At 38.1% G+C, this 16,369-nt stretch overlaps 1 protein-coding gene across 8 annotated transcripts; it reads left to right on the forward strand.

Annotated features, from left to right (window-relative positions):
- Positions 1–915: 915 nt before the first annotated feature.
- On the forward strand, positions 916–9,517 carry LOC148405192 (uncharacterized). Of its 8 annotated transcripts, XM_088407187.1 has the most exons (14): positions 916–1,138; positions 1,208–1,256; positions 1,436–1,544; positions 1,626–1,807; positions 1,878–2,015; positions 2,112–2,200; positions 2,788–2,967; positions 3,055–3,110; positions 3,210–3,291; positions 3,373–3,400; positions 3,482–3,646; positions 3,728–3,771; positions 3,906–4,001; positions 4,071–7,509. In XM_088407187.1, exons 7-11 carry the CDS (start codon positions 2,877–2,879, stop codon positions 3,576–3,578), a joined length of 354 nt encoding a protein of 117 aa, XP_088263313.1. In that variant the 5' UTR covers positions 916–1,138; positions 1,208–1,256; positions 1,436–1,544; positions 1,626–1,807; positions 1,878–2,015; positions 2,112–2,200; positions 2,788–2,876; the 3' UTR covers positions 3,579–3,646; positions 3,728–3,771; positions 3,906–4,001; positions 4,071–7,509. The 8 variants fall into 8 exon arrangements, 7 of the variants coding, with proteins under 7 accessions (XP_088263313.1, XP_088263309.1, XP_088263315.1 ...); XM_088407183.1 differs by having other exon boundaries at positions 916–1,256; XM_088407189.1 differs by having other exon boundaries at positions 916–1,256; positions 2,112–2,166.
- The last annotated feature ends 6,852 nt before the right edge of the window (positions 9,518–16,369 follow it).

Genomic DNA, 16,369 nt, shown 5'->3' on the forward strand with positions numbered 1-16,369 from the left:
TCTACTTCATGTCATGCCCACACTAGATCCGACCATCAACCTGGTCGTTGTCCATCACAACACCAAAGGGCTGCTTTGTCCTGCGCAGGATATCAAATGTCACCACGAGCTGCACTTTGCTGACGTTTTGTGCTTGACAGAAACACACCTCCAGGGGTTAGCGGATGCTGGAAATGTCGTCTTGGAAGGCTACACGGTGTATCGCCGGAACCGAAGTGTCTCACATTGAAATTGTCCTGACTTGGCAACGAAACGTGGCGGCGGTTTAGGTATTTGGGTGAAAGGACACATTCTGGCACACGAAACGATCTACATCCAGGGTGTCACTGATATTGAATTTGTTGTGGTCAAACTTGAACCTCCCATTGATTTGTTCATTGCTGCTGTGTACAGGCCTCCGGGGCAGAGTCTGCGCTCTTTTTTGCCAAACTTGGAAAGTTTGTTGTACTCTCTGGAAGTGATGGACCATCATCAGATCCTGGTATGCGGAGATTTCAATGAAGATGCGCTGTCACTCACACAAGCCCATTATGGAACTGTTTTTCTCTAAGGGTTACACACAGCTTATAAATACGAGTACCACTGACAAGAACACACTCCTTGACCTCATATTTGTCTCCCGACCTCAGTGTGCTGTTCATTCAGGTGTCCTGCGAACATACTATAGCTATCACAATCCTGTCCTCTGTGTTTTACACACTGAAAGGTGAGTCATGTACAAATTGCACATTAATTGTTGTCCCTGTCATGTTATGGTGCCCTGAGGTTAACATGTGATGGGATGAAATCCGGGGTGAGGATGGTCTTGCGTGTGTGCGAGAAGGTGAGTAGGAGGTGAGGCGAGAGTCAAATTTCGAGACTAACAAAAAAAATGGGTCAAGTCGATGGGAGGGAGTGGTGGGATTATATGTTGACATGGGATGGGATGAAATCTGCTGTCAAAATGGGTTTAGCATGTGTGTGAGGTGAGTGGAAGGAGAGGAGGTGAGAGATAAAACACAAACGAGTAAATATAAAGATGTTTAAGGACGGAGGGTCAAGTTGATGGGAGAGTTTAGTGGGATTATCACCTTTTGGTTTGTAAACCTTTTTGACAGTCACAATCATCAGCATAAGTTGAGACCAGAAAACAGACAAGGTAAGTAGGTCACTAATATATTTTTTTTGTCTACTGTAAATGTTATAATTTACTCTCTTCTTAAAACAGGTCTATCATTTTGGAGAAATGGTTGTTCATCTCAGAATGGAGAGCATAGGTATGTGTCTACGGATGGATTGTACGTGAGTTACATAATCTTATGTCATCCCAATGTAGAAAATGAAATGGTTAGGATATTTAAATATAAATATAATGTAAGACAGAGCCAAAACCCATCTCGCCTCTGCAGCATGCCAATTTCTACTCGACATTATTGTATTCCCCTTTTTCTCACAGGATAGAAGAATGGGTGCCCAAATACTTACATCATGGAGCACTGACTTGAAAACCAAGGTGGCAGCCAAGCAGGTCTTTTCTTCATTCCAGTGTAGTTACCGCGAACTATGTCAGTGAAACCCAATTGTAGTTTTGTCCAACTTTTGGAGCATTCGTTCTCACCACCATCTATTTTGTTTATATTTTGTAGATCTAAGTGGTCCACATGTTGCCTGTGGTTCCACATGTTCCATTTGTCCAAAGGAACGCTGGAAGCTCGCCAATGATTTTGATGACACATTATCATGCTTGTTCAATGACAGCTTCCCTCTGGATTAAACCAAGTCTGTTTTCTGCTCTCTTCAGTCTGCCTTCTTATATTGGTAGGAAAAAGTAAGTAGTTCAACCTATCACCCTTTGTAAAATCAGTAAAAATCGATTTTGTCCCATATATTTTTTACAGGTTATTTGTTCAGGAGAAAGAGCCGTCCATACCAGAAACAGAAGCCACACGTGCATTGTTCATGTCACTGTTCGATTGTATGTGGATATTAAGCGTGACATATGACTTCACTGCCATTCCATTGTAGGAAAATAAATGGTAAGGATATTTACATTTATTGTAAGACCGTGCCAAGTCTATTTATATGTTTTATATATTTTAACTCAACAGTTCTGTATCCCCCTTTTTTCACAGAGTAAAATAATGGATGCCAGAAAACACATCGTGGAGCACTGACTTGAAAACCCAGGTGACAGACAATCAGGACTTCTCTTTATTCAAGTGTAAGTTGCCGTGAACTATGTCATTTAACGCTTTCGGTGTCATGGATTATAATTCTCCTCTTAAATCATAACAATCATAAATAACAAACGTCTCAATAAAATACTTTTTTTTTTATAGAGAATACCTAACACCCTTGACTGCTAATGCTTATCTATATTGTAGTGAAAAAATGTGATCACTAAATGGCAGTGTTTCCACACATACAACACAGCTATTGCCTACTGTACATGCAGTTCAAAGAATTGGAAGTTAATCTTTCATGTGATATATTTAAGTTATAATTTTTATCTTTATTTTCATTTTTTAAATATTTTTATACTTGCATAGGCATAGCATTCATGATTTTGTTGGCATTGAAAGATGAGTGAAAATGCTAGACTTTTGAGGTTTCCTTTTCCAAGAACGCTTGGCACTAAAAGACTTAAAATCAACTGTAGGTTTGCCTATCTTTTGCAGTGTTTGTCATCACCCTTCTTAATTTGTTTGTTTCTTTTAGACCGATAATTTATGTCAATTAAAACGAAAAATGTGCAGATCTTTATCAGCTTATGTTTTCACCTTCATGTATTTTGTTTCGTTTTTGTAGACCAATGTTGATCACTTGTTGCCTGTGGCTCCACATGTTGCATTCATCCAAAGAACAACTGGAACATCACCACCGTGTGCAAGTATTTGATGACACGTCATCAGACTTGTCCAGTGGCAGTTTGCTTCTGGATTAAACCAAGTCTGTTTTCTGCTCTCTTCAGGCCACTTTTTTTTATTGGTAGGAAAGGTTAAGTAGCTCATCAGTAAACCTATCTTCTTTTGTAGAGGCAGTAAAAGTAATTTTAGTGCCATCTATTTCTAACAGGTTCTTTGTTCAGGAGAAAGGGCCAGCAACCAAGCATGACTTGTCCTCATTCAGGTGTAAGTTGCTCTAATATATGTCAATTAAAACTAAAAATGTGCAGATCTTTATCCGCTTTTGTTGTCACCCCCTTAATGTATTTTGTTTCATTTTTGTAGACCAATGTTGTCCACTTGTTGCCTCTGGCTCCACATGTTGCATTCATCCAAAGAACAACTGGAAAATCACCACCATGTGCAGGTATTTGATGACACATCATCAGGCTTGTCCAGTGGCAGTTGGCTTCTGGATTAAACCAAGTCTGTTTTCTGCTCTCTTCAGGCTACTTTCTTTTTATTGGTTGGAAAGGGTAAGTAGCTCATCAGCAAACCCATCGTCTTTTGTAAAGGCAGTAAAAGTAATTTTTGTCCCATCTACTTTTTTTTTTTAGACCGATGTTGTCCACCTGTTGCCTGCGGCTCCACATGTCACATTCATCCAAAGAACAGCTGCAAGCTTGCCACCAAATAGAAGATTTTGATGAGTAATTGTACTGCTTGGTCAAGGACCTGTCTTCATCTGGAATGAACCAAGTCTGCTTTATCCTCTCTTCAAGGTAAGCAGCTCATCATTGAACTAATCTGTCTTCCTGAAGCCATTAAATGTTGTAAATATATTTCCTTTCTATTTTTAAAAGGCTCTTTGTTTAGGAGCAAGAGTGATTCAGAGCAGAGTGTAAATGTGAGTGTATTCATGTCACTCTACTTGATTGGGCATAAATGTGATTTACTAATTTACCGTATTGTAGAAAATGAAAAGATAATGATCTCAGCATCATGTAAGTCTGGTCCTGTGTTCTCCTTTTCCCCCAAAAGACCAAAAAATTAAAAGTAAAAATGAAGAAAAAAAAAAATCAGGTGCCACAAGACGAAGACCACAGACAACCAAGCACCACTTCTGCTGATTACTTTGTAAGTAGCCAATTAGAGTAGCCAAGTGTCCATTAACCGGTGTTTTCAAAGCAGCATTATCTTTTACAGCTTTCGTCCTCACCACCCTCTTCATGTTTTCATCATGCAACTTCCTGACGAGTTTACAAGGTCCATGACACTATCCTATCCTTAGGATGCAATTTCTTTTTCTATTCTTACACTGTTGTCCGTGCATTGAAAAGAACAGTCCTAGTCACCTAATCCAATCTACATGATCTGTATCCATAGATACATTTTTGCCATCATCCGTGTGCTCTACAAAGGTTGCCATATGAAATACCTATTCACTCATGTATTTCTTTGTTTACATACATTTGTATGTACCATTCTCATGAATTTCTGTTAAATCTTTGAGATCAAACAAGCAATTTGTTATTGCTTGTGTCAACGTTTACCCTAGCAAATTCTATCCATCCATTATCTGTCGGCACTTAGCTGTCTTCAGGCAGTGGGTGGGTGTCAGAGAAATCTCCGAAAAGAAGACTAGGACAAGCCTAGCTGCTTAAACAGCAAAAAGAGTAACTCAGACCAGCCAAGATTGACTTTTCTTTGCCGGGCATAGGGAAAAAAGCTTGGGCAAATGTAACTCGTGGGTCTTCCAACGCTAGTTTTTCCTGCCCAGCCGTCCCCCCCTGGCTTTTATTGAGCAGAAGCATAGCAGATTACAAGACACAACAAAAGAGCCAGCCGGGCGCCACCGGCAGTTGGGCCAAGGTCCCGGCTCACACTTTTGTGCGTCAACAGCTCTATCTAAGGACAGGGTCAAGATGAACTAGGATTGCATAAATGGGTAACAATGAACTAAGCACATAATGATAATAACCTAATATATGATTCCCTTCACAGTGGGGGACACGCTCAACTGTTTGCCAGCAAATCGCAGCCCTTGCAAATTATGGAATGATAACAAATCTGCTCTAAAATCTCACCACAGTCGTTGATACAATGTTTCATGTAACATGTGTTACACCCAACCTAGGGGAACTGGGATATAACGTGTGTGCTCCCCTATCCGTACCCTCACCACCAGAAAAAGCCCGTGAAACTAAAGTTGTTGAGAACAAAAACAGCAGCTTTTATTGTCTTCGGAGGGAGAGCAAACAAACAAAATAATAAACAAAAGATCATCTGAATTCCTAACTAACTAGCCAAACAAAAAGGAAACGAATGACAATTGGCTCACTAACTACCTAACGCAAAAACAGGAGAAAAAGGGTTAAACCAAAACGGCGTCTCCCTCCTACTACTGCTCAATCCACAGATTCTTACAAACACAGCGAGCAACACAGATGCACACTAACAATTTCTGAGGTGGCGTTTTCTGGCGGTGGGATGACCGGAGAGAGAGACGGAGTTTGGTCCGTGGGCTGCTTAAATAGGGTGGCAAATCAGGAGAGCCAGCCAATGGGACGCCACCACCTGCACACAATTGACACACTCCAACCAAAAGGCATTCACACACACGCACACACAAACAAAGGAGAACACAGCAGAACACATACAAAAACTACATATGACCCATGGGTCATAACACATGTTAATATTGTATAACATACTGTAAATCTCTCACTCTGACACATGTGGCTACAAGTACTGCATCATATCACTAAACAATTTATATTTATATGATGTCTCCTTTTTCAATGGTTTGCACTTTCAATTTTTGACAGGCTTGTTTGATCTTAGAGATTTGTTTCTGTTCATTTAATTTAATTGTTTTTCCTTAAGTCTTTGTGCACCTGTTCACCGACCATTTTATGATTACTTCTTTATTAAGAAATCTTAAAGCAGTCATTGTGAAATGAAATTCTGTCTTTCCACTGCATGATACTCCCTCTACTAAAACACTGTAATGGACTATAATGCAGCACTTATATTTTAGGTGTAAAGTGTATAAAATTTAAATGTATAGTCATTGAACAGGAAACTCGTTGAAACTACAGAAAACAAGACATTGCACACCATCTTCCACTGTTTTTAAGCCTGTTCTACCAACCAGTTTCCATCAAACCTTCTTAGCGATTATTTTTCAGCCTTTATATCAAACATCCAGTTCAGCGTCATTAAGCCCTACTTTGATTAAGGGTTTAAGCTGCCAGCATACTTGAATGCCTCATAGTTAAAAATAAATAAATAAAAAGTGTCATCCAGTGGAAACACATTTGCTGCTATAGGACCAACATTCTTCTTGTTCATACACTTATTTATTTAAATTTCTTATCTATTCAACTATTTCATCTTTATTTTTATTTGTTTATTATTTTATTTTTATTTTATTATTATTTTTTATTATTTTATTTTAGCCCAGTTTGTGTGATGGAATTCTATCTTTTCACTGTATGACACCTCCTAAAACACTAATAGACTCTATGATGCAGCACTTCTGTTTTATTTTCAAGATGGCATTTCTTTGCGTCGTCACAAAACGGGTAATACAACACTAAAAATAAAAAAATTGTACACCTTCTTCCACTTTGTTCAAACATTCTACCAATCAATATTGCTTTAACCATCTTAGTAATTACTTTTCAAATTGTATATTCAGCATCCATCTCCACACCATTCAGTGTTACATCGATTATGCTGCCAGCATAATTGAGTGTTATACGGTAAAAAACTGTCATACAGTGGAAACACCTTTGATGCGATACAGCCAGGTTTTTATATGTCACAAAGACATTGCATTCTCTGGGTATTCTAAAGGTATGAACTTTCAGAGCTGTTTTTTTTTCCTTTCTGCTTTTACCTGATGCATTTCAGGCAAAGTGCTTGTATCGCTCTGTAACTTTATTCCAACAAAAAGTTGGATGAAAATGAATCACTCTTTGTCCCCTTTCCCTTCTTCAAACCTGGTAAGACAACATGGTACAACACCTGGACTGCTCACACTAAAAGAACCTTGGCTGAAGCAGTCAGTCTGACTGGGATCTCGCTGCTCTTCATCTTGAGTACTGAGCACTGGCTTTGTGTGTAACTCAAAGCTCTACCGTCTATTCGCATTACACCTCACAACTCCAGCAACACCTTTGTGAATTTAAACACATACAATGTGTCTAATTGATGTCATACCTCTGACAATATACAGCACTCCTATACACAAACATGTGAACCTGTGTAAACATTTTGTCCCCCAGCCGGCTTGACTACCTTTTGCTGAAAAAGTCTTACTTTTTTTCTGAAATGTGGGTGATGCAGATTGTTTCCTTGCATAGAAAACTGTTCACCCCCCCCCTCCCCTCCCCCAATCGAGTTTGAGGTTTGAATAATGCATGATCCTGCTGCTTGTTGACTGTTGGCTTGATCACAGTACTAAATACTGTTCAGGAATCTAGATGTTGATCCTAGTACAGTACATGTTATGTTGTGTATGCCTTTCTGTTTGTCTCTTTTTCTATACAGCTTCCTCATGTCATAAATGTTTTTGCCATTGAACACTGTCTTTTAATTCATAAATATTTTGAAATAAAATTCTCCATATTTTCTCTGACATTAGATCCGTTTTTATTTCCCAGTACTTTCAGTGCTATGTATTTGAACGTGTGTATCTATATCTATCTATCTATCTATTGTGTCGCTCTCTCTCTCTCTCTCTCTCTCTCTCTCTCTCTCTCTCTATATATATATATATATATATATATATATATATATATAATATATATTTATTTATTTCCATCCTATCATCCTTAAGATAGCTTGTGTTTCCAGGTTGCAAGAGGTCTCCCTTCAGAACAAAAGAGAAAGCCCTGTCCGTTGTCAGTGAACCTACCCAGCTCTTTTCTGTACACGGACTTGCACGCACACACACACACACACTTGCATTCCACAGTAGGACTAGATGCCCCAAAAGGGTATAAGAACTGAATGTTGAAGGTGAAACGTTGCCATTTTCTGCTCCGACTGTGGCAGGACTGGCCCGAGGCCTCGTGTACTTTCCCACTCTGTCTGGATTAAATCAATTGTTTCACTATGTTGTGGTATGGGCGATCTTTCAACAAAAACGAACACGCTAGGAACTAGGTTAAGGCAAGAAGCTTTTTCTAGATTCCTTCACCAGGAACAAATATGTGTACAAAACGTAAAGCAAGGAGTCTGTAATCAACACGACTAAAAAAAATAATAATAAAAAAAAGCATGTCCAAGATAAAATAGAGCAAACAAAATAAAATACAATTAATGCAAACTCTAAATGAATTCACACACATTTTTAACAATACAGTGAATGAATTAAAGTGTTTTCTATACTAAATAATGTTACAAGTGCGGCTGATTATTCTCCACATATGCTCAGAGATGAACAAACTGGCACATACCATTTACCTGCTCATTTGCTCACTTTTTTGTCATAAATGTACTGAAAATACTCGTTTTTCATTTGGGCAACATTTTTTATACATATTATATATTTTGGTACTGCATTTTCCTTTGAAATGATAATGTATCTTGCTTTACCTTTTTTTTTGCTTCATCTTATTTTATACTATAAAAGCTATACAAATTATAGCAAGCTTGAAAGCGTAGCAGTTATCCACGTTATATTTTGTAAAAAATAAAAAAGGCATGTTCCCTAAAAATCCAAACTTAGTAAATGTAAAAAGGGAAAAAAAAGACAAAGGCGGAAGTGGATTCTAACTCAATTCCCTGAACTGAGGAGGATGTGCTAACCACTGCAACGCTAAGCACCCCAGAGAAAAATGAAATCCGCAAAGTAGGACTCCTCTCCCACCCCCCAAGAATTTTCATGCCTGTGTATGCGGGTAACAGAGTTTTTTAAAAGTGAAAAGTATTATACTTTAGATTTTTGATACAAAGATTATTGCAATACACATATTTACTTAAATCTTAAATTATTAAACCTACAGTAGTTAAGCATCCTTCCCGATTCTGTTCTTTGTCTGTTGTCACGGCCAAAGTCGCTCTCGGATTAACGGCCATCACACTTCAAGCTTGAGTGGAGCCTCTACCTGAACAAACATGATAACAAGCAGAATTTGCACATGATATTTCAATTCATTACAAAAGCTAACAGGATTCCAAAGCTTTCTTTCATCCTCACTGCTTTCCTTCAGCCGCGCTTGCATCCAAGTACTGTCCTCAACTGACTGGGCAGGCAATCTATCAATAAGCTCACAGGCACTCCTGCAACACATGTGATTGGCTTCCTTCTCGACAGGGGTTGTAATCCACTCCTGCCCTCAATGGTCGATGGTTGCAAGCTAACGATTCTCGTTATCATGTTTGGTCAGCTACAGGCCCCACCCCGAGGGCAACTCCCACTACCTTGGTGTTCCCTAACTATAGCCAAGGAATGGATAAAGAAGGGGCACAGGTAATGAATGAGGTTTATCAATTTAACATTTATGCAAACTTGTATACGGAATAATGCAATGTGAATCCAGCCTAAGTAAGGCTTGACAGTTGAGAACTTTTTATTTATTTTTTATTTTTATTTTACAGGTGCTGCTACAGTTGAAATGATGGAAGAATTGGTAAAAAAAAAAAAAAAAAAAAAAAGATCCTCTTCACACCACCAAAATAGAGGTCCAGAGAGATGGCCTCACATACCATCAGTGAATTGAACATGTAATGCACATTTACAAATGAAGTATATCAAAATAAGTTCTGCCCTTTTCCATTCATGTACAGTACAATCTTTATCGTTTATCCTTGTACAGTCACGGGAAGCTTGCTCCCATTATGTGGTCTCACCATTGTTTTTTGTAAAAGTGTGTATTATGAGCATGTTGACTTTTACACCCAGTGAAGTTACACCTTGACCCTAACCTGCATTTCTTTAAAAAAAAAAAAAAAAAAAAAAACACTTCTTTGAAGAATCCTATTTAGTTTTTTGGGGGGATTGATTGATCAACAACTTGCTCATCGAGCTGTGCACACTGACCCCTTGCTACTTTGCACCCTTTGAGTGGCTGTAGTCTCACAGAGAGCTGCGCCCGGAAGTCTAATTAGCCATGGCTGTGGCAAACATGATAACAATCACAATTTAAATTTGAAACATTTGAAACTTCAATTTATAACAAAATAAATACAAGTATGAGATTTCCAAAGGTCTGGTGAAGCCTCTTCCCCCTCCCAAAATTTGCGCGTGTGTGCGGAGGGGGGGATACTTCGCGGTTTTTCACTTATCACGGGAAGGCTCTGGTCCCCATCAAATGTGAAAAATGAGGGATCACTGTGTATTGGTTCTGTAGGACAATTGTACAAAGAGAAGAAGCTTTTTAGCTGAAAACGAGCCACCAAACCAAAACCTAACCCTTCCCCTACAGACATTTTCTTGTTCTTTCCATTTTATCTAACATGGTTTACAATTTAAAGAACAATAAATACATGTCTTTATCCAAGGGTCGATGGGTCGATAGAAGATACATCCCATGTTTTTATTGTTTTTCAAAAACCAAAGAAATCCCATGGATTGCACAGTCAAGAGGACTGTTGCCAATTAGGGAATTTTTTTGTGATACTGGTAGTGTCTCCTGGTGGTCTGAATGAGATGCTATGGAGCCACATACAATTCTCCAAATAGGCATTTGTGACACCTTAAAAACTCAATAATTCAAAAACAAAATTTTAAAATCTCAAAATTTTGTAAAGGTTTACCTGAGATGTTTCGGTGTTATCTCTCGCCTTCTTCTTCAGTGTCCTTAAGAAGGCGAACGATAATGCCGAAACATGTCACATGTCGGCTAAAATACAGTAAATTCATAGATTAAGTGTTTATATGTTAGTTGACTGACTTTAAGATTGTTGTTGATTTATTATTCAACAGATACTACATGATACACCATACATGAGCCAAAATAAATGTGAACTTCAAAGTGATGACTTGCGTCCTCTTTCACCGGAGTCTTGGTGCAGATAACCAGTCCTGAGAACACATTCTCAACAAACTAAGTAATATTAGTTATTTAATGAATATACAATAATGTTAATAATGTTAATAAGGATAATGTAATGTTAAATAATAGGAGAGAGGAAATAAAATAGGCAAAAAAATAATTTAAAAAAAGGATTGTTTATGGTTACTGCGGCTATATTGGGGCGTACATAGAAATCCAGGAACTGATACCCTACTTTGCGGGTTTCAGACTTCGCGGGGGGTTGACAGCCCCCATTAACCGCGAAATAGGGGGAATCACTGTATAATCGAAGGATTGCAGCCAAACCCAGTTGATTCGCCTAATACCTAAATAACAATCAAAGACAGCCATACGCTAGGATGTAGAGAAAAAGAGTTACAGATTTTTTAATTTGCAATTTTGATGCATTTAGGGCCTTTCGGTGAATTAGCATATTATACATGAAGGGTTCGGTGACCGCTTAGAGAGGGCTGTATATGTGTCTGAGTGAGACTCCCTACGGGTCCGCTTTGAGAGCGCTGCATAAGCAGCATAGTGAGCGGTCACTGAGAGATTGTGATAGCAATAGAGTTGGGAAATAACCCCCACATTTGTGTTGCTGCTGAAAAAGTTATTTAAAATAACTTGCGTTCTGATTTTATTTATTTATTTATTTTTTGAACAAAAAGAGAAGAACCTACCTCTGACTTGTAGGAAGAAAAGCTTAGTCCTTACAAACAGCTCTATTATTATTTCAGTTCTTGTAGTTGTAAGTAACATGTTGAAGATTGTTGAGAAAAAATGCAATTTCAAATTGGTCTAATTCTTCAACATGACACATTTCCAAATTACCAATAGCGACACCTAGTAGCAGACAAAAAAGTTCATTTTTACACATTCATGTTCTGTGCTATGCCAGTTTCAGCAAAATTCACTCAAAATTAGTCAGGAGAATATTGCGACAGGGAACATGAATCTCAAGTTTTATGACTCCAAATTTGGTCGTGGTCTCAAAACCCAATGTCTGGCCAGACCGGTAAAACTGGACGAAGATGATCTTTTCGAAATTTCATTTCATGGGAGTACTAAACACAGTTTTTTCCTCGTCGTGTGGGCGTCACCTGGTGGCAGCAAAAAAATACATTTTCATTTATATGTACCTTGTTGAGCCTGTCAAAGTAATATAACTTAATTTTTTTCAGACAGGCCTTCAACACGCCTAATTTCCTCCACCAAATGTTAAGATGTTATGATCATGGCCATGGCCTATACAGCAGTGCTCATTACGGCAATTTATTGTTACAGTAAATGCTGATGTAGTTTGACCCAGATGATCTCATCTTGTCACGACTTCACACGTTGAATGAAAGTAATTTCCTAGAGACATCAACAAAAAACATTTAAATAAATATGGAGGGTTAAAACATTGATGTTTTCTTGTATTTCACAACATATATTGAAGCTGTGTGGGGAATTCTATCGTGTTTTGTAGCGTTTTTATGCTTCAAAGAGATATTATTGTCATGCCAAGATGTGTGCGCTCATTGTAGTTTATTTTATTTATAAAAAATATGTTTAGTGTGTGCCAAAGTGTCAGGTTGTACATTTTATGTGTAGTATTAAGGTTTTTTTTTTTAATGTCCCGGATTCTGCAGTTAGAAGTACAGTCGGCCCCCGGTTTACGAACACCCTCTTTTACGAACATTTCGACTTACGAGCGTGAACTGCGGAGTTTTTTGTCCCCCACTTACGCACAAACCTTCCGTCTTACGAACAATATGGCATGCCGGCCACTATATTCGTACATTTATTTTCGCTTTGCTCCGTCATTTAAATCAGAAGCTGACGGTCATTGTGGCAACGTTGAACGCTATTGCTCTTACAATGTCACAGTCACTCTCAGTCACGGTGTCAGTCACGGAGTCAGTCACGGAGATGCTATTGGCCGGCGTCATGTCAATCACAGAAATGCCGATATGCTATTGGCCGAACGCCTTTATCTAGCTTGATGGCACAGCTGGTCGGGAATGAAGGAAGGAGAGAAAATGAGTGAAAAATGGAAGGAAGGAATGTTGTGAAGACTTTGAAAACTTTATCTGTTAGACATGGCTTCTAAAATTGCAAGTGGCGGTAAAAGAAGAAGTAAGAGGATGATGACAATAGAAACCAAGCAGGAGATATTAAAAATACGAAGGAGGCGCATGCATAGTTAACCTTGCTCGTGAGTATGGACGGAACCGCTCGGCAATCTTCTAAGGGCAAGACTTTCCTTGCCGGGGGACGGACCTCGCTCGACAACAAAATGGAGAGGCTTCTTCTATTATGGATTAAAGAAAAGGAAATCGCCGGTGATATGTTTTAGTTTGAGAAAAGTTTTTGTTTAAGAAAATAAATAAATAAATTCTGCGGGTTGGTTTCTGCTCACCTCCCTCTCCACTCGGCTCAAGTCATGTCGCCCCAGAGGAAAATGTCATTTATCCGTTGTATATGAATGTTATTTAAATTAACTGTACAGTAGATTATCGTACTAATTTTAAATATGTGTGTAAATTTGTGATGGTTTTAACTATAATTTCATCACGCGTTGCCAGTCAATGTGTACGTACAATTGACCTCGCTTCGCTACATCAATGAAGTCTTCTGCTCACGAATGACAGGGTAACGCTGATATGCTATTGCTCTTACAATGTCACAGTCACTGTTTCAGTCACGGTGTCAGTCACGGAGATGCCGATATGCTATTAGTCGAACGCCTTCATCTAGCTTGATGGCACAGCTGGTCGGGACGGAAGGAAAGAGAGAAAATCAGTCAAAAACGGAAGGAAGGATTGACAGGTTTGACTTGCCAGGGGATCCTGGGTAACAATTAGCATCCCTGAAAACAAAGGTGATGGGGGTATAAGGACACAACTCGGGCCTTGCCTACACATAGGTGTTCTTGCAAACGGGCATTAAATGTTTCCGTTTTGTCCTATTTGCTATATGTGGCCGGGTTTTTTGGTTTTTGTTGTTGTTGTTTTTTTTAATCATAATCTAATGTTTCAAAACCTCCAGCCTAAATGGAGATTTGCCCTAGCTTCCGGTTTCGTGGACACGCGTGCTCAGCTTCAACGGGGATTTGCGTCATCGCGCTATTCTTTTTCCCACGGAAGACCGGATACTGGTGACCTCAGAGGGAAAGTTCTTTCGAACTGGACAGAATTTGTGACATTTCTGCCGCCTAATGACTTGGCATTGCTTGTACATGTATTTGAAACCGCACTATGTGGTTTCATATAGGTGAGACTTTTTTTTTTTAAATAAACAAACGACGACGATACATGTAGACGACAGGGCGTGGTTGTTATTCCCTTATTTCCTCTCATTATCACGTAAGAAATCATCTCTTTTCCCAAATACATTGTCTTTACATCATTATCAGAAATAACTTTCGTCAGTTGCCATAATGTATGCTTTCAATCGACATTAATTAAATAGACATTCACAATTTATTTGTGTCATACCACATATATTGTATCAATATTTGCTGACCAAAATTACTCCGTTTGGAGCTTTTGTTCTTTTGCCTCTTTTGCCTTGTCAATAAAGTAATGACTATCAGCTGTCACTCAAGCTCATTAACATGTCACACACACATATGTCATGGATGTCGAAACTGTCAAGCGACACTGGACATGACGTCTCCATTTTTATTTTTCAATTATTTATTGCTGAAACAAAGCAGTGAATCATCCTGCTTCCTCATATGACTCGTTTTTATTTGCGTGCATTTTTGTGTTGCTTTTATGATGGCACGACCAAAAGAGAGCATGAAGACGACATGGAAACTGTTAGGAGCATAATGCAGTTGCATGTCAGGCGGGTGTGGTGACAAAAGAAATAACGATAAAACGATACTATGGAGGACCAAAAGTGCCAAAATTCAATAAATAAATGTACCATTCAAACATTAAATATAAGTGTCATTAAATAATTTAATGTGTCATTAATTAATTAAAAGTGACATTAATTAAATGTTTAAATAATTAATTTAAACGTTTCATTGAATTAATAAAACATTTATTTCATTATGACACATTTCATTCTTTAATGACACATTTATTTAATTATTGACACAATTATTTAATTAAGATAGATAGATAGATAGATAGATAGATAGATAGATAGATAGATAGATAGATAGATAGATAGATAGATAGATAGATAGATAGATAGATAGATACTTTATTCATCCCCGTAGGGAAATTCACATTTCCAGCAGTATCCTCAAGTCGAGATATAAAATATGAGAAATAAAATACACAAGATACACATAAGTCCAGTACAGAAGTATACTTAAGGTGCTTGTTAACAGTGTAAACAGAATAGTGTGAATCGTTGGAGTCTAGTGCAAGTATAATTAAGGTGCTTGTATAAAGTGAATAGTGCAGTGCAGAGTAGCCTATGAGGTTTAGAGTTTAATGTGAGCTTTTACTGCCCCGGGTGGAGTTGAAGAGCCTCATGGCATGGGGGAGGAATGATCTCCTCAGCCTGTCCGTGGAGCAGGACAGTGACAGCAATCTGTCACTGAAGCAGCTCCTCTGTCTGTGGATGATGCTGTGTAGTGGATGTGTTGGATTGTCCATGATTGATAGCAGCTTGTTTAGCGCTCGTCGCTCAGCCACAGTTGTCAGACTTAATTAATGACATTTATTTAATCAATGACACATTTAATTATTAAATGACACATTTATTTAATTAATGACACATTTAATTATTTAATGACACTTATATTTAATGATACGCTGTTGCTAGGTTTCATCCTTTGCTTATCTGTCAAGCTCGCTCGTCAAAGTTTAATGGGCGGGTCCTAACACCTGATTGGTTACCCGCTCTTCAAGCCAAAACAAATTAATTTCAGAGAAGATTGACTTAGAGGATGAATGTACTCCAATACGTTGGATGGCACGATAACATTTACATTTATTTGAATGGTCAGACCAAACGACTAAACCCATGGTTGTCTGTCTCAAGGAATATCAAGAAAAATCCTATTGATAATAATAATAATAATAATAATAATAATAATAATGATGATGATGATGATGATGATGATGATGATGATGATGATGATGATGATGATGATGATGATGATGATGATGATGATGATAATAATAATAATAATAATAATAATAATAATAATAATAATAATAATAATAATAATAATAATAATAATAACAACAACAACAACAACATTTGTTCAGCTGAGCGCTTGTTATACCGATTCTTTGCCGGGTTTATTTTCTACATCAATATCATCGTCATCTTACGCCCGGTAGGAGGCGGAAAATGCTCCTAGATTGGTAGTCATCCCTAATTATAATTAGTCGACGGCGAACAAGAAAAAGTTCAAGACCGAATACATCATGTGCACGTGCTTGTCCCATTGTTTTGAGAAGTGAAAAATGGCAAAACGTTGCACAGAGTTACATAGAGAGGCATCAAATTTAATCGAAG

The sequence above is a fragment of the Hippichthys cyanospilos genome, unplaced genomic scaffold, assembly GCF_059441005.1.
Source record: "Hippichthys cyanospilos isolate Australia breed blue-spotted pipefish unplaced genomic scaffold, RoL_Hcya_1.0 HiC_scaffold_25, whole genome shotgun sequence".
NCBI classification, from domain to species: Eukaryota; Metazoa; Chordata; class Actinopteri; order Syngnathiformes; family Syngnathidae; genus Hippichthys; species Hippichthys cyanospilos.